General features: G+C 32.9%; 1 protein-coding gene across 3 annotated transcripts in view; it reads left to right on the top strand.

Moving 5' to 3' along the window:
* The window catches only part of RTTN (rotatin), a 79,515-nt gene that overhangs the window by 4,139 nt on the left and 51,458 nt on the right, over nt 1-23,918 (top strand). Inside the window, exons 5-20 of one of the 3 annotated variants that reach the window (XM_054285307.1) lie at nt 1,023-1,101; nt 2,313-2,427; nt 2,957-3,107; nt 4,041-4,206; nt 6,736-6,917; nt 9,808-9,923; nt 11,573-11,743; nt 13,050-13,262; nt 14,487-14,599; nt 15,743-15,869; nt 16,866-16,991; nt 19,035-19,151; nt 20,903-21,042; nt 21,266-21,437; nt 22,363-22,462; nt 23,471-23,559. In XM_054285307.1, coding sequence (XP_054141282.1) covers nt 1,023-1,101; nt 2,313-2,427; nt 2,957-3,107; nt 4,041-4,206; nt 6,736-6,917; nt 9,808-9,923; nt 11,573-11,743; nt 13,050-13,262; nt 14,487-14,599; nt 15,743-15,869; nt 16,866-16,991; nt 19,035-19,151; nt 20,903-21,042; nt 21,266-21,437; nt 22,363-22,462; nt 23,471-23,559 — 2,177 coding nt within the window. Of the gene's footprint in view, nt 1-1,022; nt 1,102-2,312; nt 2,428-2,925; nt 3,108-4,040; nt 4,207-5,575; nt 5,675-6,735; nt 6,918-9,807; nt 9,924-11,572; nt 11,744-13,049; nt 13,263-14,486; nt 14,600-15,742; nt 15,870-16,865; nt 16,992-19,034; nt 19,152-20,902; nt 21,043-21,265; nt 21,438-22,362; nt 22,463-23,470; nt 23,560-23,918 lie in introns of those variants that run through there. The other 2 variants (XM_054285305.1, XM_054285306.1) reach the window with 2 other exon arrangements.

Below are 23,918 nucleotides of genomic sequence, written 5' to 3'. Positions count from 1 at the left end.
ACAATTATAATGCTTATAAAAATGACATTCATCTTAATAGATATTTCCCTTTTCCAGAAAATAGTATAGCACTTTGGAATATTTAAAGTACATTAGAAAGTGCTGCAGTTTTAAAAATTATTTAAATTGCCACTGTTTTCCAGATGATCTGTGTTTCGTAATCAGAAGTGGCTTAAAGGATTAAGTACGTTTTATTTCAACAAAACTTAGTCTGAAATACCTTTATACTTTTTAGAAAACTGGTTTAGGTGCTAGGGGAGTCTTTGCTTTGTATTTAAATGAAAATCAGTGTTATGCTTTGATTTTTTTTTTTTGTCAAATGATAAGGAGTGTTACACTGACAACTGCAGATCAATAATATTTTGGCAAGTCTTTGCCCATACCAGTATACTAGTAGCAGCTCACAGGAGAGTTTCTTATTCAAAATACAGTATGGTGCTGAGATCTAGATTTTAAAATGTGGCTTTGCAGTTACTGTAGGTAAATCACCAGTTGAGTTTTTAGTAGTGGATCAACTATCTTAGGAATTGCACAATAATTATTACAAACTTTTAGGTTAGAAATAGCTTTAAAGGTATTTTCATTACAAAGTTATTATGTGTCATAATTTTGTAAGAAAAACAATTTCTTCTGCTTGAAGAGTATAATTCACCATGAGGTGAATTTTCCATTTTTAGAGATCATGCTAATGGATAAAATATTCTTTATAGCAGATAAAAAAATTATGATTTGATTGAAAGCATGATGTGGCAGATTGAGTATTCTTCCACTAATGTGTTCATTATTTGGTAAAGCTTTCTTCAATAAACATATTTGATTAGGATTTGGTATGACCTTAGTAGTGTTTTGGTATTTCTGAAAAGTCTAAAAGCATTTGAGTTTGTGCAAGCCTGTGCTTACTAAAAGATATCTCTGTATAAGATAGTATATTGTTTATAGATTTTTTATTTTGCCTTGAATGTATACAGTATAATATTTCTATAAAATATATTTCAAGACATCTGCTCTGGTTTTTTTTGCAGTGAAATGTTTGAAATTTTCCACCTTTCCTTGGCTAACTCTGACTTCAACAGATAGACATGTTCTTTCATCAAATGAAAGGTGCAGTAGTAGAAACATTACAATTTGCTTGTAGTTTTTCTTTTTCAGGATTAATGGCAATAAGTTTCTGTTCTTCTGCATCATGAGGTTGTTCATGTAAATAGCCCAATAAGCTTATTTTTGATAAATGGTCATAAAATCTAAGCTGAAGCTGGGCAGTATCACTCTCCATTTTTTGTGTTTAAATCAGAGTGTCTTTGGGTCTTTTGTTCATGACACTTCAGTCTGTGTTTTAAATTTCTTAAGTGGATCAAAGATTTCTTTCAGCTAATAATAGAACAAGCTGAAATAAAATAATTATTTGCTCTACCCCCATGACCAGTTGGTAGGAAAATCCCTACTTTCAGTAGTAGCTTTAGGCCAATAAGTATAGGTACAGGGCCTTATCCAAGCATTGAGTCATTCCAACTGTCTTTCTGCAGTGACTTTTTTTTTCTTTAATTTAGAAAAAGTGTTTGAAGTGCCCCAAGGGAGAGTTCTGTAGTTGGGATTCCTTATGAGTTGTCACAGAACTCTGATAGATTTCTAGCATAGTTTTTTTTTGTGTGTGTTTGTTTTTTCCTTTTGAAAGATCTCTGAAGCTGGAGAACCTGTTTAATATTTAATTTCCTTTATGCTGGAGTATAGAAGAGGAACGAACACAGATTTGTAACACTGGACATATTTGATTTTTTACAATGATTTCAGAAACAGTGGTTTCTGAAACAATTGGAAAAAGTTAAATAGACTGCCCTAAAGATTCTTATAATTTACTAATATTCATCTTTGAGAATAGCTTATAAATTTCTTCCTTTTATGGAATTTCCCACTTATGTAATGCAAGTGCTTTGAAGTTATACATGAACCTTAGTAATTAAAGAAACTTTCTTACTGGTATGAGTTATATTATTTGCTATATACCACTGAGATAATCACTAGCTTCACAGGGAATTTCCAGTAGTTCTTATTTTAATTTCAAATTCAGAATCAACAGAGTTATTTCTCTTCTTGTAACCAAATTTTACTTGTGGGAATTGAGTTTGTTCTTTAATGTATATATAGCTAAGGAATAATTCAACTGAAAAAATGATATGACAATAGAATTACAGAGATTTTTTTCTTGAGATTCTTCAGTGTTGTGATGATAACTTTCTTGTAAAGACTTGTTCAGACTAATAATTACTGGTTGGTTTTCTTTTCATTTTAATACATATTCAAATATGAACTTGTAGCTCTTTGAGAAGTAACAACCAAAGTTTAATTTGGAGTACATGTGAGCTTCTTCAGGATGTGATTATGCAAGATTTTCCTGCAGAGATCTTCCTTCAAAGACCAAAGATTGTACAGGCAAGAATTCACATAAAGTTTTTATTGGTATAAGCTGTGCCAAGGATGAATTGATGCAAATGATTCAATTTGCATCAATTTGGTTTTAAACAAAATAGTTAAACAGAGGTATCTTCATGCTAACTCCAGGTACAAAGGAAAGGGACATTGTCTATATATTGCAGTTTTAAAGTTTTTTGCTTCTAACAATGTATATTGTAATCACTAATTAAGTATTTTCTGAAGGAATACTTTGTTTCTCCTGAATAAGATAATTTGTGTGGCTGTTGTCTGCGCACCCTCTAATGGGCTCCCATAATGAAAGTGGTGACTTTATTGGAAATATAATGTGAAACTTGGCTTCTTCCTTAGGTCTGGTAGTCTTGCATTCAGCAATGAAACAGTAGTTGAGCCTATTTATTCTTTGCTATGATTTTGAAAAACACTTGGAAACATTTTCGAACTATATTTAGCGTAAGACTTGCTGGCATGGTTGTTCATGATGATGATTAATGTTCAGGTCTTGATGTTGGTGGTTTTGTCTTTGCAGAGCCTTTTGTCTCTTCTAAACTTGGCCTTTGGAGGAGATGGGAGACACCAGTTGGCTTTGCAGGCTGTGTCATGCTTGCAACAGCTCTGTATCTTTTTGAGAACTAGGCTTAACTTCCATAGAGATCCAAGTTTTTCTTCCTCAGAGCAAGGTAGGTATTTTTAAGTATTTGAGATACTGTTGTTTTTTACTACAGATAAGATTGTCTAAAATGACAGAAAAAACCAAAACCAGACAGAAAAAACCAAAACCAGAACCTTATGGCAAATGTAATCTTGTGAAATTGTTTTGGTGTTCAGTGCTATTAATATTAATTAAAAAACTTGGAGTACTTGCATTGTTTTAAAGTACTTATTCAGTTTTACTTTCCTGTGATTCCCCATTCATCAACTTCTCCCAGTATCCAATTGTTTGTGTGTCAGCAGGGGAGGGATTTTTAACTAAAACGAAATTAAATTCTGTAAAATAAAAGTGGGCAAAGTTTCAGAAAAGCTTTCAAGCTATTAGTACTCAACAATGGAGTTACTAATTTCATCGGCTCTGTGAACTTTCTTTTTTTTTATGCTGATGGCTAAAAATACTTTAATCATTGTTTTTAATTTTGCAGTCATGAGGGCTGCTTCACAATGTTCTTAACGCTTAAATGTTGTAGCTTTAATGGTGTAGATTACTTATAATGGTCTTCTTGTTTCTATTCTGTCATCTGAATTGAGTCAAAGCTTTGTTTCTATAAATTGGTAGTCTGGTTCTCTTCATAAGATTGCCCCTATATTTGGTGTCTTAATAAATGGTACTGGCTGCTAATTCAGTTATAACATCAAGTCCAATAGCCTTACCCAGACACTGTGTTTCTATTTTTAAAACTCAAGATTTATGATTCAGCTGGAATCTTCAATGGTGTTTGCCTTGGAATTTGGTTTCCAAGCTCTGCTACTTGCCAGTGATCAGTTGTTCTAGCTCATCAGTATTTACCTGGTGTTTTTTTTCCATATCCTACCTTAGTTACTTTTACTGTGTACTATGTAGTATCTTTCAGAATTATGGATACTTGTAAGGGAAAATATCTTCTTTGTGTTACATAAAGGCACAGCTTCCCAGAATTCATCTATATCTTACTGTCAAGAAGCAAGGGGTGCTCCTGGCTCTCAGAATCCCTCACCTGGAAGCAGCAGTCCTCGGCCCTCTGTGATTGGACGGACAGTTCAGCGTCCCAGAGGAGATGGTCAAGATTGGGATGCAGTATCTTCTAGGTGAATGAAACAGGAAATAACTTACACTTCAGTTAAAAACATTTTAATATAGGATTATATTATCAGCTCCTTGTCAGTATGTGGATTGATGCAATGGTTTTGGAAACTTGTGAAGATTCAAATCGTGTTTATGAATTAAACTTTTCTTGAAGTGATGTTCAGAATACATAAAAACATTGCTGCATTTTGTACCCAACGACCATTTTAAAACAAAGTCTCTTCCTATCAACTGTTATTGCTTGTGCATGTATTTGTAAGACACAGAAGAGCATATATTCAGTCTATTGCTGGAGAGTCAGGGATTTTTCTTTTTTTCAGCAGATGACCTCATAAGTTCTTTTAAATGGAATGGCCATCCTGTAGGTAACAGTATATAGTATTGTCAAAAATGTTATGCTGTATAAAGATTTCTATTGAAATCTTTAAAATTTGTTGTTAAATGTGACAACAAATTTCAGTTCTATAATATTTATGTAAATATTTGACTCATATGAAATTATAAATAATCTGTATACCCTCAAAATGTAGAAGTTTTTGTGTGTGATTTTGTTGCTTGTCATTGCCCAGCTTAAAGACTTAAAGCTGCTGTTCAAGTACCAATGTCTTCTAGTATGTGGGATTTTGAAAGTCCTTGTAAATCTGTGTGCTTGTGGGTAGTTCATTTGAGTCTCTGTGATGTATGGGCTTACTGATTGAGTACCTCCTAGGTATTCAAATAGGCTGTGATGAGAATAGCTCAATTGTAAATACATCTTGACAGTCATATTTAAAAGTTACTTTTATTGAAGTCTAATATATTAATTTTATCATGTAACTAATATGGCACTGCCAATGAATTCCAGGCTTTATGCCTTCTAGGCCCTGGCCATTTTCTGAAGCTGGACAGTTAACAGTTTAATAGCAGCTGGTGGATATTGTGTAAGAGAGTGATGGCCTGGCTGTCAGTCTAGAAATGAAAGCTGCATAAGAGTAAGTACCAGTTCAGGCAGTGATGAGACTTCTAGAAGCCAGGAAGTGCTAGCTAATAGAGTAATTTTATGAGCTGTTTATGACTGCACACCTTTATCTTCTTGCATCCTGAGTGCTGCAGTAGACCTGCTCACTGCCCATGAATCTAATTTCTTACAAAAATATAATTTAGCCCAGAGGTAGCATAAAGACCAACATGATGCTGAATAGAAGATATGATAGAGAGAAGTGACAGTAGTGTTGTTTGGACAATTCTGATTTTGATAAGGAAGAGCTGCTTTTAGTGAATCTTGTCTTTTCTTACATAATTGTTATGTAAATTTGTTTATTGCTATTTATTTGTATATTGTTATTCTATATGTAACTCTTCTTTTCCTTCTTCTTTAATCTTGAGACTCTTCAATCTATCTGTTTGTCTGTTTCAAATTCTGCCTGGAAACTTAACCTTTCCTCTTCTGAATTGTTTTTGTGATTGATACCTCTCCTTCCTTTTCCTCTGGTAAGTTCAGCCAAACCCAAACTACGTATTGGTGAACTCTTCTGTTTTGATTGTAGCTTTTCTGTTGACTTCTTAATCAGTCAGGATTTAACTTCTTATACATTTTTACATCTTTTACATTTCATTAGACAATAGAATGTAACAGAGTCATACTACAGTTTCTTCACCTTGTTTAAAAATAAAAAAGGGAACCAACCAAAACCCAGTAATTAGTCGTACAGGTTTTTAAAGGATATCAAGATTGCTAAACATTGTTTGGGATAAGAAAACTTTAAAAATATGTTCTGATTTTTATTTATTATAATGCTGATAGTGGAATTGGATTATTTTAAAAAATTAATGCAGTTATGAACTATATACTGTTCATAATATATGAACCATATATGCTACATTTAATGATATATTCATATACCATACAAATATTTCATAATTTAAAAAATGTCTATAATTTAATAGCATTCCATATACTTTGTAGTATATACTTGATTACATTTAAGGCTTTTTTGGACAAGGAAATACTTCCTGTTTTACAGTGGATGTGGTAGTCCAAAGGAGTAAACAGAGCTCATGCTTCTTAATTTTCCTTCTAAGGATTCTTGTGGCTAGCTATATAGAATGGTTTCAATATAGTAAGTATAATTCAGGCTGAAATTGGATTTAGTAACTTGTATTGCTTCAAGCAACTGATAGATTTTGTTCATAAAAAAAAAAAAAAAAGAAAAAATGATTTCAAATCAACTGATATTTCTCATGTGGTATTGTGTTCGTTGCATGTGTATTTCTTCCAGTACACAGTGCTAAGTGATTTTGAAGATGATTGCCAAAACATTTGGCATTCACTTGTGATGCTACCTGTTCTGACATTTAAAAAACCAATGAAATGAAATCTCCCTCTTCTTGCAACACTGGTAGATAGCAGAGAAAGTTTGGGATGGGAGGAAGGATATGCTTAAGGCAGGAGTCATGAAAACACTAAATGCTGGTTGTAACAGCTGTACATATGTGTTTTCTCTTTGCAAGAGTTAATTATGTTTCTTTTTTTTTTAAATTTCTGTTTTAAGTGGAAACAGTACTCAAGCAAATGCCAACTCCAGAGTCTCTCTGCATTCCCCATTTGACGTAGGACATAGTGACTTACCAGATATTGAAAATGAGGACACTTTGGAATTACAGATGAAGCAGCTTAGCCTTCCTCAGTTCTGTGTTTCCATCTTGGAAAATGCAATACCTCTTCTAAGAACAGGTAAGAAAGTTTTGAGTTAACACTTAACTTGCATGTCTTTCCCATCCTTAATACAAGATACTCTTGAGAACTTGGTCAGTGAGGTGACTACCTCAAATAAATAAGGCGCAGATGACTACTGATGTACTGTCGCTAGTTGCAACACATCTTTTCTGGAGACTTTGTTCAGGTCACAAAGCTTGAATCTTCTGATTGATTTCCAGAATTGCTGCAGAAGTTTTAAGTGTTTTTTACTGACAGTGGCAGGAAGTCAGTGTTTGGTGGAAAAATGGTATGTCAGGATAAAATGTCATTCAGGAAGATGGAAAAATAACCACTTTTAACCAGAGGCATTCTCCAAAGGATCTGTTTAAGCATAGAGTTTTCCTCCTGTTCAAGAACTAATAAACAAAAATTCTGGTGAAAGGCTTGTTTTTATTCTTACAAATGCAGTAACAAGTGGTTTAAGGAACATAAGTAATGATAGTCTAATTGCAAATTTTATTTTATAGAGGTTCTAAATTGCAAAGCTCTTTTGGAGGACAATCTTTTTGCTCCAAGGTTGTCTAAAATGGTATTTAGCTGTAAAATGTAATGTAATTCAATATAGGTATTGTTAAATGTGGTCAGGGTTTCAAATAAAGGAGCTGGAAATGTGCATCTCTCTATGGCTACAGTACTAAAAGCTAGAGGCTTCAACTTATAAAAAATGTGTATGAAAATTATTTAATTCTTTTTGTTTTTTTAGAAACCAACTAAAATGAATTAAAGTTTTGTTTTCCCCTTTCATAATAATGGTGTTTAATTATTAATTAGTCACAAGCACATTCATGACTTCTAGCATCTTTTATTTATAACTTAAAACTGCAGAAAATGTATTTTCTATCTTTTCGATTTCTGGTGCCTGTCACTTCAAATCTGCAGAGTTAAAAGACAGTTTTTCTACATTTCAAGGTTCTTTCTTTCAATCTTATAATAGAATTAAAATAGTTTTACTTTCTGGAAAGGCGGACTTTGTTTATCTTCCCCTTAGGTTTTTTACACTTAAAACTCTCCTTGGTGATATTTCTTCATTCTTCCACTATGCTGTAATGAGACACAGATTGTAGAGGAGCTAATATTTTTATCCTGTTCCTGTTGATCTGAAAGCCTGTGATCTGGAGGCACACTGTGAGACAGTGTGATATTGTGAGACAGTAACACACAGTTTCTCATGTCGTTATATTTTCAGTTGTTATCTTTAGTGAAATCAACAGGCGTTTTTATGAACGTTATTATCAACTTCTATGGTATAGTGAAGATTTGAATCTAGATGTTTCAATTACTGGGTAAAGGAAAAACCAGTAAGCTTATTGTAAAATTTGCTGCCTTTTATTTTGCAAAATGATGTGTATTTTAGTTAAGCTTAAATTCTATTCCTTGTGGAGATGTTCATTGAAATTTTTCTTCCTTTGTGCTGATCTGCCTTGTAAGCAAAGTCATTGCAGAAATCAGTAGTGATGTGGGCTTGTTTTGGTTTTGTGGGGGTAATTTTGGGGTTTTTTGCAAGATTTTTGGTTAAAATGGAGAGATTTATTAAGTTAAATTGGCCTAAAACCAATGGAAAACAGAACTTCTGTGAGAAAAGTAAAACCAAGCTTTCAAAAAGACTGTGCCATTTTCTGTCATTTCTCACCCAAAGCAGGTCACTGAAGGTACAAATTGCAGCAGCTGTGGTCATTATCGCTACACATCTAGTCACATACAGAGATAAATTTTTTTTTCTCAAATATATCAACAAGGTTTCTGCAGTGTGTAAAATTTACAAGAGATAGAAAAATCCACAAAGAAATTAATGTTAAATTATAACAAACAACTAGAACTTTATCTTTTTTAAACAGATTTTGTTTTGACCATTTTGAAGGATGCAGAATTTTTATCTTAGTTAAAAGATACATTGAAAATTCAATGCTGTTGTGTGAAATCCATCTATGATTTTAAATAGAAACATACCATCAACAAGTAACTAAGCCAACAGTTGCACTACATTGATTATTTAAGGGAAACTGTCACCGTATGGTTCCTTAAGATGTCAGACAGTTTTGGCATCTTCACTTGTGTGAGGTTGAAAATATTTGGTCTGGCTCCAGATATTCTGCCTTGTTCTTCATAAAACCTTCTAGCTCCTGTTTTCTCATTATCTGGGTACATTAGGAGGAGGTTTATATTAGCAGTAAATGTAGGCTGTAGATTTCTAAGCTCAGGCCAAGTTTCTTTGTGGCCATATATTCAAGCTTAAGATTGTACAAAGGATAAAAGTTACTAATGGACCAGATTAGCCTTGTTATTAAGAGACACTCAGAAGAAGAAATGAAAATTAATAAATACCAGCCTACAAGCAAAGGGGAAACTGTTACAGACAATTGTGCAAGTAGCTCAAGTGGGTCTTCATCTCTCTGTTTTTTAAAAGATCTCAAACAAAATAATCTGTGAAGAAAGTCACTCCTATACCAAAAATGCAGATCAGTGGCAATAGGTAATATATACAGAAGATTTGTAACACTGCTGTCTGGATGGGGGAAATTAGTGACTTTATTATGAACTTTAAAAAAGTTCAGTAATCAGATTTACAGCTGTAGTAAAGTTCACGATTGTTTTCTTAAATAATTTTGCAATAGCTTTTAAGGAAATTCATATTTTTTTCTAAGTATACAATTGTTTTAATCTGTGGTGACTTTGGCTGGTTGTTTTCTTCTCTGATTCAGAGCTATTAGTTGTTGAGGATAGTTAGCATTAGTTATGTAGAAGCATATAAGAAAATTAAAATACCAGAATTCCATGTGGCAAATAATCTCTTGTTTACAGTGGTGTCTTCTGAATATCAAAACATAATATTTCATCTATGTTTGAATTTATCCTCTCATTTGTGTAGGCAGTAGGAGAGTGACGATGGAAGTTCTTGAATTGCTTGTTGATGACATGTCCCTTATTGGTGATGCTATTTCTGAATATGTTTGGGAAGATGACAGCCTTTTTGCATTGGAATTGGTAAGATTCTTCAGGTTTTGATGAGCCACATTTGTCTCCTTTGAGAAGCTTCTGACACCTTCTGCAGCAATTCATGTAGCTAAGCTTCTGCTGAGCTGTGCATTTGAAAATTTTAAGTAGTTTTTTACTAGTTCTATTGATGACACTTTTTAAAATGTAAGTTCTTTTACCAGACAATACTTGGAGTTTCACCTCAAGACAGTAAGCAGCCATTGAGAGAAACACATGTAGGGGAAGAGAAACTGAGGGAAAAGCACTGACTACAAATGTTGGACACCAATTTGATGTACATAACAACTTCCCCTTTCTTTACTCATTATAAACTATCTGTTTAAAATTAGGGAGATAACTGTCCAGATCAAGACTGGAATTCTAAGATACATGCTATCCATTTCCTACACATTTCCCTGCACAAATTTCAGATATCTTAAAAATGTTGCTTAGGTGGGAAAGAAAGGAGAGAGGCCTTTTTGGCCCAGCAGAGATTCAAAGCATTAAGGTGCTGTTAACTAAATATTTTAAGTTGCTGAGCACAGTTGAGAGTTGCTATATGAATTATAAAATTAGTGAAAACAGATAAAATGATTATGACTTGCTCTTTTGAAGACAAGTGAAAGCTGAAGCATAAGCTGGCATGGCTCAGGCATGTAACAAACATACCAGAGTTGCAGACTGAAACTTGTCTGAAGACTTGAATTAAATGTGCTCTTAAATGCACTTGACTTATTAGAATTCGTGGAAAATACCACTGAATATGAAACAATAATAGCTGCAATATTAATTAATAAAAATATTGCTTTAGGCTTTCCTGTTCCCTATTTTATAATTGTTAATATTTGAATTTATAAGACCTATTGTTGAATAAGAATTTTTTCTTTTAATTTAATCTTCCAATCTGTGAAAATCTATTATAATTGATCAGCATCACATCAGTGCTGAAGATTACTTGCAGAACATTTAATCTCAGAAGCTTAATATCTTTTCATCTACTTGTATTATGATCTGAATCAGTATATTTCATTGCTCATAAATATGTATACCATACTGATTATTATTAGTAGGATAATTTTTGTTTCCAGGCTACTAATAAACAAACCCCTGCAAATAAGGTGGGTAATGGTACACAGTTATATTGATTTTTTTTAAATAGGGGAGAGAATGAAAAATGTTTTGCTGTTTCCGTTGAAAAAACCTCATTGATGTTTTCAAAGTTACTGTGAATTGGTTTGGGAAGGGTTTTTTCTTTTTAATTTTAAGGTAAAGCTTTATTATCAGGTTCAAAGCAGGACTTAATATTTCCTTATTAAGACTGAATTTCAAAGCAGGTAAGATTTCAGAAGGTAAGAAGTGTAGTGAGCAGAAATAAAGGTGGTGGGGGGAGAGAGAAAAGTGGGAGAGGAAAGGAGAAAGAGCAACCAGGAATGGGTAATTATTGAGCAAAGTATTCAGAACTAATAGTGAAAGTTGGCTGAGGTCCAGGACTAATGCATAGGTGACAAATACATTTCTATGTGTTTTGCAGCATTTATGCAGTTTTAGCTTATGTGTCATAATTGTGCTGATGATGCTGCAGGTGCTGTGTAAACACTGTAAATAAACAATGATTTTTCATTTTTTTCTAATTATTGTATTTCTGATTTTGTTTTCAGAGAGACAAATTGCTTCTGGTCTTGGGTTTGCTTGGAGAAACTATATTATATCACAAAAGCAATATAAGTGCAGAACAGCCTAAGGTGATGCTGGTGCATCACAGAATGGCATTTATTAGTATTTCACTCTTCACTGTTAGGTTGCTCCAAGTACTTCTCCCTGTAGAAAAGGTATGTCATCACTAATTATGAGTGATTGTCTCTTGGTTTTGCATTTTAAGAGGGCAGTAAGAGATTCTTTCCTCAGGGATGAATACTGAGAAAATAGGCCCTTGGACAAAGAAATTAATCTGATTTGCACTGGGTGATATATGATCACACATGGCAACTTTAGTTACCAGTGTATTCTGCAGATTACACATCTTAAAAAAAGGAAAACAGAACATTTTTAAGGCAGTTTTTAAATGAATTTTTGAAATTCAATATTCTTTTTCCTCCTGTAGGGTTTTTTTTCTGATATGATGTATGGTTTGCAAGGCTTTGCTGCCCCCTGCTTTTTGTACTGTGCATGCAAGTAAGAGTAGCATTATCTAACATGTAAAAATCATCACTCTTAATCTGATGGAATGTAGTAATCAATTACATTTTGTAAATTGGAGTGATTTTAACTACTCTTTGCTTCCAGTGCTCTTTTAAAATTCTCTTGTAGCTCTTGGAGTTCAGGGTTTTTTGTTGTTTTCTTAACAACAAGTGGGGAGGTTTTTGTTTCTTTTAATTTCAGTTGGAAAGGTCTGATGAAGTTTTTGTGAGATGGAAAGTGTTAGATGTGTAAACCTGAATCAGTTTTAAGTTTTTGGACCAGTTTTCAGTGGAATGTAGCTTTTTCTAGACATTGGTTAATCGGATTAGAAGATTAATTTTTAGTTACAGGGTTTTTGTCACAAATATTAAGTCTTGTACCTGAAAATAAGTGTAGATATACAAATCTAATGACTTTTCATAGTTTTTGTCTTTTATGTTCTTGTATACCTAATACAAAGTTTCCATTCTGCATATAACAGTTGGAACAAAGTTACTGTATTTGAGGTCAAAATATAAGTTGAAAGCATGTACACTTGCAATTAAAAATAAAAGAAAAAACCAAATACAACAAGAAAAATCCAAGTCCCTGGTTTGCAATATGACCATGTGGAATTGTAGACAGCTTTTTTAAATACAGAAATAATTGTGATTTGTGTACTCTCTGCCATCTCGTGGTCAGACAGTGAATTGACTCCGGCCAGCGGTGTGCCGTGCCTGGATCATACACAACTTTTGTTACTGGCTGCAGGTCTGATATTAGGAGTGACATCTAAATAACTATCACTTTTAATAAAGAAAAAACAATTCTTCAGATAAAACTCATTTAATGGAATGTGTTTTCTAAATTTTAAGTAGCAGCAATAATGAATGTACTTGTTGAATGACTGGGAAGTGCTATTGTTGGTTTTACTGTATTTTCAGGCTGTTATTCTGACAGTTGCTTTCTTTTTCAAAGGCGAGTAAAGTTACACAAAAGAGTTTGCTGAATGCTTTGTTCCTTCTCTCACTGGATATGTCATTCTCCTTGGAATACCCAAGCATGCATGAATCCATTGCAGCCTATCTGGAGCAGATGAGTACTGAGAACTACAGTATTTATAAGCAAGTTTCAGAAGCTGCATATTCGATTGAATGCACTTGTAGCTTTATGGTTGAAGTTCGTAAGGAGGTGTGAAACTTTATTATATAAAATATTTCCTATAGGCAAATTTCTTTCCTTACTTTGTTTTCTCTAGTAAAAATTAAAGTCTAACATAGCAGAGGAAGATCCCCAAGTATAAGTATTCTGTATGATGCAAGATGTAGTTAATTTATATTTATTTTCATTAATACTAGTCATGATGTTGGTAAAAAATCTTATCTGAAGTGAAAACAAAGAAATAAACAATTGGAAATGGGCACGGGACCTTTTATGGGCAAAGAAAGAAGCAGTAGCAAATACTCTGCTTATTTATACATATATATCAATATATATCTTGACAAATAATACATGTTTATTCATGCAATACACTATTTATTTTATATCTATTAAAATAAGTAGTGTGGGTGTATGTATGTTGTTCAGGAATTAAATATATCATTCAGAAAATTTTAAATCCCAAGTACTTTGGCAATTGCAGCTTTAATAAACAACTACTAGACTGACTGAGATTTGTGTTTCACTTTGTTATGAAGACAACCACAGTTAAAGACATTCTAGCACAGTACTGAAATATTCTTCTCCATTATCCAAATGGATAAGCAATGTTGCACAATACTGGTTCCATTGATACTGATACAAATGAATAACATACAGAATATAAATATAGTGCTGTCTTAAATCACAATTAATCTATCCTTTGTCTAGGCTGGTTCTGAAGTTAATAGAAGCAATACTTTGCTCAGAAAATGCTCTTTACAATGAAATTAACGCCATCAAATTTAAATGGCTCATGTTTAATGTATTTGGTAACCAATATGATGAAGACCTATATACTCAAACTAAAAAAGAAAATCTAACTTGTTTATTAACAGTGGGATGTGTGAAGTTTAATAGTTAAATCTTTTATTATGCTTCTCTCACATAAAATGCATATTGATTAAAAAATAGTGATTTGAATAGTGTTAAAGTGTTCATGCTGTGAAATGTTAGACACATTATTCCTACTGAGTTTAATAGAAGTTTATTTGGACTCAGCCGTTGAAGGGCTTTCAGCTCCCCAGAAGAGGTTCTAAATTTTTTTTGTTGGAATGCATTGGATTAGTTAATTATAAACTTCTCTGTGAAAGACTGAACAAAAAACTACTTAGTATTCAATTATGATAAATTTGGAAATATTATGCAGTAAAATTGAATGCTTTAAATTTTACTAATTTTGTCAGTTTTGTTCTTTCTCTTCATTTTACTTCACAGGGGGACAAGAATCTTTCTGAATTACTAGAATTGGCAGATCAGGCTTTGAGTAGTCTACCCTTCCACCTACACTTTCCCTTGCTTCAAGAATGCATTCACATATGCTCAAATATGTGAGTACATTACTATTTAAAACTCTGCTTGAGATAATGTGATTTTTCTTTCTTTTTTTTGAGGATAAAGTTTCTCAAATAGGAGCTCACTTCTCTATTCCTTGTAGGAATATTTATTTTCTTTTCGCCATTGAATGGGCTGATTTGTGCCATTCTGTCGTGGTTTTCCTGAAAACTAAATTTCAGTTGCTAAAAAGTTAATTGTATTCTATGTACAAGCTTTTATGATTTTGTGTGTAAAGTATGTGATTTATAAGGAAGCAATCTTAAACACTTTGACTTGTCTTTCAGTTTTCTTGAAAATCCTTTGCCCTGAGTATATTTGTATCATTTATTTTTATTTTACTTTCAGAAATCCTAAAGGACTTCCTTTATTGTAGATGCTTTATATTGCAACATGGCATCTCATTTATTAAACAGCCTATTTTTATTGCTTTTGCAATTTTTCCATGTCTCTAGTTAGAGAATATGTTACCTTATGGTGCCTGAAAAAGTTCTTGAAGAACAAAAATTTAATTATATACTGATTCAGAACTTGACTTTAGGGATTTTTTTCAAAGGAGACTGCATTTGAGAGCTGTCCAGTAAATGTTCTAAATTATGAAATGTATAAATTTTTTTCAATGTTCTAATACTTTTAGAATTTATCATTGTTTGGTTGATGTTTCAGGCAATAGGAAATTTAAAAATTTAATTTTTAAATTTAATTTGATATCAATTCCCTTCACGGTAGTGAGATGGACTTTAACCTCTATACTGAAAAAATTCTAAAACCACAGGTGTTTTTTGTAATCATATATATGGTCAAATATGTCTACTGAAACTCAATAGAATTTTATGTTTTCAGATGAACATCAATGTATTTTAGGCTCTTAAATTTGATGAGAGAGCTGTGAAAAACTGTGATCTTTGATTACCTACCTGTTTAAAAGAATAAAAATAAAAATATACAAACACAAAGATTGATACTATGATTTTGGCAAAAAATGTTATCATCTCTGAACTTTTTACTGTTTTCCAGAATGTATACCATTACTGGAAGTATTTTTCAGAGATTATCCTGAAATGTAATGAGAAAATTTCTGTAGGCATCTTTAGATACTGTAAAATAAATTGGTTTAATTAACTATTTTTCATTTTTAGTTGGAAGTCTGCTGAAGCCAACTCATTGCTTCAGGTGGAGAGTCAGAAGTTGCTTCTCCATCTGTTATCTCATCCTTTGTTGAATATAAAAGCTGAAGCCTATCACTGCTGTTTGGAAGTGGTTAAGGTTTGAATTAATGCTTACTTAACACTCTTGGTGTTGCACTCAATAATGCATGTTATATGGTTTTGTAATTAAAACCTTTTTTAATACAAATTCTCTTTACTGTGTTATATGCTGAAAAATCAGTGTAAGCCTGGGCTTGCAGTTTGCTGTTTCATTCTTGGTATTAAATCTGTTTGGTTAGGTTAGACTTCAGGTACTTAAAAACGATATGTAAAGAACATGTAAATCCTTTTGTATACTCCTAATATTGTTTGTTGTTTTGTTTCCTTTGAGTTTTTTTCCCTGTTCTGGAGCTGTATTGTGTGTATCTTGTTTTGTTTTTTTTTACATAAGTATTTTGTCATGACCTTAGTTTTTTGTAATGATAGTCCAAGAGATAAAGAGCATGAGCTTCCTAGAAGTATGGCATGAACTTCCTAAAGGTGTGGCTGTACCCTATGCTGGGAATGGCAATGTCATATTTATCGGGTCATTTTGGGTATTACGTAATATTGGCTCACAAAATAAAAATTATTTTTGTATTTTGGTATAATGCTTGAATGAAACCTTAATTTCCTATAACAGATATAATGTATACCTAGTGTGTTTGTAGAGCTAGTCTCTCTGAAAAAAACCCTATCTCCACTGAATGGCAATTGTCTCTTTCTGCAAGATTTTTACCAACCTGTTTTAAATTTTTCTTATTTTAATCTAATGCCAAACATTGTCTTATTTAATGTAATATACAGGTTTTCAAATTTATTTTCATAATTATTCAAAATTAAACCAAAATTATTTTCTGTTTCTTAGTCCTGTGTAGTAACAGGAGTTTTCAATCAGTGATCCAAACAGATTGTGTTTGTTCCAGGGCTGTCACGTTTAGCTTTCAAAACTAGTCTTCCAAAGTGCGTGGAAAAAGTCTTTTACTGCATGACAACTTCAGTCTGTCTATAAAACAAGACGTGGTAGTGGAGACTGACTTGAATTTTTAACTAACCAACTTTATTTTTACTGTAGGACTGTCTAGGCATCCATAATATTGCGAAGCCCGTGCCGTCAATCTGCCAGGGAGTGCATTTTCTTCTGCAGCCTAAAGTGCTGTATGAAATCTGCACATTTGGCCTTCAGGAAGATAAGAGTGAGGTACGGTGTTTGCTGGCTGTGTTTGTAAGTCGGTGTGCACGCAGAGTAGCTGTTGATATTCTCCGTAATGGTCTAATGCTTACCTGAAGTTTTGACCAAATATGGTCTCTTGCATACAGAAAAGCTATGCAGATAATAAGGTTGTAGTAAATGGAAGGATTTTTTTTATACAATTAATTCAGAGACAAGATAGTATTATGTGAATAGGATGCTATTAACTGTAATAAAGACCAATGGAAAATGAAATAAGATATGTTTTTTTTACTTTTTTCCTGTAATATTCAGCCCTAGTAAAATGTGTGCATGATGAAAAAGTGTGTATGGTGCTTCACATTTATGGGAAAAATGAACTTTGAAGTCTCAAGTTTTGTAAAAGTGGAGTAACCTCTGAAATAGCTGGGGAACAAAAAGACACTTTAAATCTGCAAGTCTTTGCTGTGAAATTGTATTTCACCATCACAAACATCTGTGTTTAAATATAGTTACCGGAACATTATAGAAGTGTTCTATAATATTGTAGAATAGGACCAGATTTCCCTTGGGTTCATTTGTATGCATGACTGCTTAACATATGTCCACTAGCCTTTAGAGCTAAGTAGGGAGTTCTGAGAGGACAGTAAAGTTACTTATGTTTTTTATGACAACTCCTTTATAGCTGATCTATAACATCCCTGCAGTCAGAAAGAACATTGACTACCAAATTATTTATATGTTTTTAGCTTCTTTTCTGGAATGAGATTTTTTTTAATTCAGTACTATGCACAGTTCTGTTTAAAAGTGATTTTTTTAGATGTGAGCATTTTAAAGAGAGAAATAAAATGTCTTTGAGAACGTACTTTATGTTTATGCTTTGAATGTAATTTATCTTTTGCAAGGAAGGCATTTATTTTGGCTACTATATTGGATATGTTATTAAAAAGACTGGGAGTTTTCTATATTAGTGGTTGTTCAAGCAAAAGAAATAGATTTCAATTGATACTGAATTAAAAGAATCAGAGCTAGAAATTTGTCACATTTTTGTTTTCTACCTTATAGTGCATTTTTATTATATTTCTAACAAAATAGATAAAGAACATTGTATCCCAGTATTTTTTAATTTATGTTACTTCTTGCTGTATAACTGCTGCTTAAGTGTTCATGAAGTATCAGTTCAATCTTTTAGACGTTGAGAAAAAAATTGACAAGAACCTTGTATTTCAAGTTAGGCTTGATATTTGCTATATGATTCTCTAAAGCCAGTCTTTCTCTAAAGATAGGCTAGAGCAATATTATTGCAGGCTGTCCTTGTTGCCTGGGGTGAGAGGATTTTTAGCTCTGGCAAAAAATGCAGGGTTTTAGCTGCTGAAGGTAGGTGTTTTCACACTATATAAGAGTTAATTCTGATAAGCTGGGCTTTTTTCCTATGTTCCCATTGCATTAATAATCTTAGCTTGTAAATACTCTAGTATTACATGTTATGTAGATTATATACTGGATGTGTTAATGCAGTGTAAGTGCTGTATCATATGGCTTTTCTGGTTTTGATAGAGAACTTCAGATGAGTTATGATACAGCTTGAAATATCCGGTAGCCTTTTTAGTTCGATTCTTTGCTTCAGGAAAGTGAATTGGCCACATAACAGGCTTTAAGTCTCTTGCCTGTCTGTGTCTTCAGAAGCATATCATAGACTGGGTATAAAATGCCCCAGAAAGGCAAGGTCAGGAAAGAAACGAAACAGAATTTCTTTCACCTGCAGGATAGAGGGACCAATGGGTGTAGAAGTTTTAAGTAATAATTTATTTTATTTCAGAAAAGACAAACCAGAGTTCTAAGGAGAAAATGATTATGTGCTCTTTAGGCAGAACTATTTGTGTGTTTTCTCTTGGAGGCTTTTCAAACAACTTAATATAGAGTTGAACTGATAATTTAAGTGTAGCATTCTGCAGTAACAATATTTTGTCTTTGACATATTTTTGTATAAGATTTCCAATTTTAGCATTGACAAACTGACTTAGACACATTGGTGGTTGCATTAGTGGTTTGGTTTTTTTTGTTATTGAGCAGGTGAACTCTACAGCCAAGGCCATTCTAATACATCTGTTGCAAGGACGGTTAATGATGGAAGTATTGACTTGGAACAAATTTATTGAGGCTCTCTGTCCTGTAATTCCTGTTTTACAGGTACTTCTAAGTGCTTTAATCTGAATTTGATGTATTCAATCATGTGTATCAGGTCAAGTAGCAGATGGAAAATAGATAAAGAGTAGCATACCTACAGATTTGTTCTATTGGGTGTCAAATGGAGAAATGTTTTATAGGTGTCCTAATATCAGTTTGTTAGTACATTGAATTTGTAGACACATTTTAGCCTCGTATTACTTGTGCATGAAATTTGAAATGTTGTAGCATAAATGAACCAGTACTGACTGGGGCTTAAAAGGTTTGAAGAAATGAGGGGATAATGCAAGTACAGATTAAAGCATTCATAATTACTGAAATGTCCCCCATGTCTTAAATTTGAAAACTGTAGCTTCTCTGTAATAACAGTTTTCTGATCAAATACACACTCAAAAAATAGCAGTCAGCCTAAGCTATTTTTTTAGTATATTTAGATATTTGTTTTTGGTGGTTTTGTTTCCAATATTATAGAAGTATCCCTTAAGCCTTAATCTTCATGTTTCCAGCAATGTGCAGATTAAATTTCTGTTATTTTTACTCTCAGCTTGATCTAAATGGAACTTTTGCCTTTCTCAGTTGGATTTTTAGCATAATTGCTTCATTTGGATTCTTTACTGTTCTTTTACTAGTACTTGGAATTTCCTTATTGTCATCTGCCCTTAGTCTTCCAGATTAGATATTTTGCTGCGTTTGCCTTGTATCTGTTTTTTTCCCTTATTTCTCTCTTAGTTAATAAATTCAAGTATGCCGTTTGTCTTCATTTTCCCCAAAAAATCACACTCAATAATTATACCAACTTCCTTGTTTCCCTGCTGTGTGTTCATTAATTGCCTGCACCTCAGTATTACCCTAAGTTGCAAAAGTAGCTTATATAACTTTACTCTGTATGCAAATTGCACAAAAATCAAGGCAAAAATGGGGAGAAATTGCAAATAAGATGGGCCTTGAAATAGATGGCTCAGAAAGAAAAAATATGTAGAGGAAATATACTGAGAATTTGAACGAGAAGGGAGAAGGGTTATTTCAGCAGTTTCTCAACCCGTCATTAGAGCTTTTTTTATGTTATGTTCATATATATCTTACAAATGATTGATATTCAAGATTAAGTTGTTAATAGATTTAATAGGGGATTTACTATAAGATGTAGGCTAAATGTGTGAGAAATTTTTGTGAGTAGAATTTCCCTCTATTCTGTAGCCTATAGTGGCTTTGTGCAATAGATACCAGAGCAGGGTATGCCAGAGGTCTGTGTTTACCAGATGCATTTAAATACATTGTATTTTGCTCTACTTGTAAAATGTTTGCATCATTACTTGATATAACTGATTCCCTTTTGTCTGTGTGTGAAAATGCTTTGATGAAGATCTGAAAATAGGTAGAATTTAATGTTTTAAAATAATTTTCTTGTCGGGACTAAATTTTGTTTATTGAAATGGAAGCTGGCCTTACAGAGCAGAATCATGTTAGTAGATTTAACGGTGAAGCTTTGGGTCAAAGCACCTCTGAACCATGTAAAGAAATCTTTAATTTATATGAAGGATCATTTATTTTTAATTTTTTTTTTTTCACAGAGGAATATTAATCTGCAAAATTTGAATGTTTTCTTAAAAATAACTGCATAGCTTTTTAATGTTGCTTCTTCTGCACCCTCCCTTAGACCCTAAAATGGAATTAATTATCTTGTCTACTTTGCTAAGTTAATAAGTGGATTTTTATAATTCTGTAAATTTTTGTTTGTTGTTTGTTTCACTTAGGGTTATGCTGACACAAAAGATACTTTAGGTAAATGCATCCTCTCTTTGAGTGAAACAACCTGTGACAAAGGAGAGGGCATTCTCCCAGGAACTCCCAGACTGCAGGCTGCTCTGCGCCTTCTCTTCTCAAAAAAGCAGCTGTAAGAAATGCTTTGTAGCTTTTCAGCACATCTCCTCATCTTGATGACAGTAATGTCTTCTGCTAAATGTTATGCTGTGTCTTGATTTGGAAGGTTAATTAATTAAGTCTGAATTGAATTACACCCCACATTAACTTTTAAAACAAATTAATTTCTAACTATACAGCTCAAATTTTCCAGTATGAGTGCTTTATATATTTACTTTAAGTATTTGTTCATTTAGGGTTCGTTCTGTAGCTGCTAAACATTTGACATTCCATGTTCTTAATGAGGAAGGGGCAAACCTGAAACGCCCGTGCCTGAATGGTAATGTCCTTTCCAGCATTTCAAACTTATTTATTATAGAGGGAGCTATGGAGCTAAAATTGGATGATAAAATGAACTCAATAATTAAGGTTAGTAAACTCTTTCTAAATTTTGCTCTTCTACCTGTCCAGTCTCTGAGTTTCCACTTTCGGAAGGTTGCAATATTTCATACAAATTGCCTTGCTTCATGAAAAGAAGTGTGTTGATGTATTCTTTCTGTGTGCACTGAAACAGAAGTTCTTGTGCTACCATTTGCAGCACTACGAAAAAAAATCGTTCCTTTTTTCCTTCTCTGCAGAAAAGATTTGATTGCAGAGAACACAGTCCTGGTCTGTTCATAGCAATTTCATTCTGTGTGGATAGAGTCTGATTTTTTTTCTAGATTTTTTTTTTGTATATGTTTTCCCCACAAAAACAATTTTTACTAAAACAGGCGCAAATAATTTGGAATATGAAATATTTTAAAACAGATTGCAAACTTATGTCTGTGTTTACTTAATATTTCTGCTGTTGCAAACTGTAAAGCAAATCATGAATGTATGACTCAAGGAAATACCTTGCTTTTTTTTTTCTTTCTGATTTCTCATCTCCTTTTTATTCTCCTTTTTTCCTTCCCCTCAATACTTTCAGATTAACAATATGATAAGCAAATGCTTAGATGCTTGACTCTATTGCCATTAAAAAGTCAGTCCCCTTTAAAGCATGTTCTAGCATTTCTGTTTAGTCTCAAGATTTTGTTGTCCTACATACATTGGGCATTATTTGTTACAAGTCTGCAGCTATGATGCACTAGAAACTGTTTGGTTTTCACATTCCACAGAAGTTATTAGAGATTTGTTTTAAAAAGATTGTAACCTAATCCATTCCTCTTACATGTATGTAGGATCTAATCAAATACATTCTAATAAAGAATTAATGTATTTTTTCTTTTCTGCTTCCTGTTAGGAAATTTGGCTGGTTACCTTGTTTCATGGTAGCATACTGGATGCAAATCTAATCTTGTTTTACTTTTAGGCAGAAACTGTTGAAAAGCTGTATGATATTTTGACTTCTGATGCTGTTGACCTAGTTTTACGGAAGTCTGCAGCTGAGCAGCTGGTTGTTATTTTAGAAGGTAAAATTCTTCAGAAAATTTGTATTCATGTGCTGGTCGTTTGGGAGCTTGAAGTTTTGCTGAGTTGTCTGTATGCTTGTGCTAAGGGTCATTTTTGTAATTTTTATTTTATTAATTTTGGTAGAAAGAAGTGATTGAATTGCAATGCAAGTAAGCAGTCTTAGAGCATTATTTGACTTGGTGCATAACTGTTGAGTTTCAAAGACAGCTTGATGTGTTTATATACTCAAACTCTAATTCAATAATGTTTTCTCCAAGGAATTTGGATTCTAATGAGAGCACATAAGTTCTTTACCATGGGAGGGTGAAATCTTAGATAATATTAAAAATACTGTTGGAAAAATTGCCACAAAAATGAGGAAGTGTATCTACTTTATCTCATAAAATATATGTAGTTATGACTGCAAAACATTTCAGATGTTTCAAAATTGAAACAAAGCATAGGATGAAATAGTGAAGGAAAAATACAGTTTTATCAGGACAAATTTCATATGAAGGATCACTTTTTAGCTATTAAAAAACAAACAAACCAACCCAACCAATTTAAATGTCTTACCTTTTTGCTGCTTATGTTGTTGAATATTCTTAAACCAGCTACTCTACAGGGTGATATCAGTGGAAAATACTCTCATGGTGATTAAGTAAATACCATTTTCAATTCCATGTTATACTGTTAAAGTGTTTTAAAATATTTGAAGTGACATCCTTGTTTGATTAAAATTGAGTTACAGTGGGATTACTGTAATTTTTCAGTGTAAAATTCTTGGGGGAATTTATGGAATATATTTAAGAATGTGTTGTTCAAGAGGCTCCTATAGTCAGGTAAAAATACTTTGAGAAGGCTTGCCTTGCTAGAGATCTATGTTACTGTTGATTGATTGGCAATAATAGAAACTTCCTGTAGATAGCAGAAGTTTGTAATCTTATTAAACAATATTAATATTAAGCATTTTTGTATTAAATTTGTGTGAAACCAGTCATTCTTGCTATCTTTTGGTTTTCCTACAGATACCAAAATGCATGACATTCTGAAAAAGTTAGGTGTGATAGAAAAGATATTGGCCTACCTTAATGAGTGTGTGCACGTGGATGGCAAGGTAAAAGTATTGTAAGGAGTTCTTGTGCAAGCATTGCACAGCGTGACAGCAGCGGAGTCTGCCTTTTTCTAGACTTGCAACACCGGTTTTGTGCATTAGTGCTGCACTGAATACAAGTAGTTAATAACAATTATAGTTAAAATGTGTTTTTTTCTCTAGTTTTGATAATGCTAAGATTCTCCTAATGAGAGAAGATTGGTTTCCCTACCTGTGAGAAAACATATCCAGAGAATTGTGTACAGTGAGCTTCTGGAATGTACCAGAACTTCCCTGAAAGCTTTCTCAGTAGAGTCTTACTAAGCTTTCTTAACAAAAGAATGTTAATGACCGTTAAAAAGCAAAATGTTATGTATAATTGT

Source organism: Melozone crissalis, unplaced genomic scaffold (assembly GCF_028551555.1).
Source record: "Melozone crissalis strain CALT ecotype California unplaced genomic scaffold, PUWL_Pcris_2 ptg000042l_1, whole genome shotgun sequence".
Classification (NCBI taxonomy): domain Eukaryota; kingdom Metazoa; phylum Chordata; class Aves; order Passeriformes; family Passerellidae; genus Melozone; species Melozone crissalis.
The sequence above is the reverse complement of the archived record's forward strand: the minus strand, read 5'-3'. Positions and strand labels throughout refer to the sequence as shown.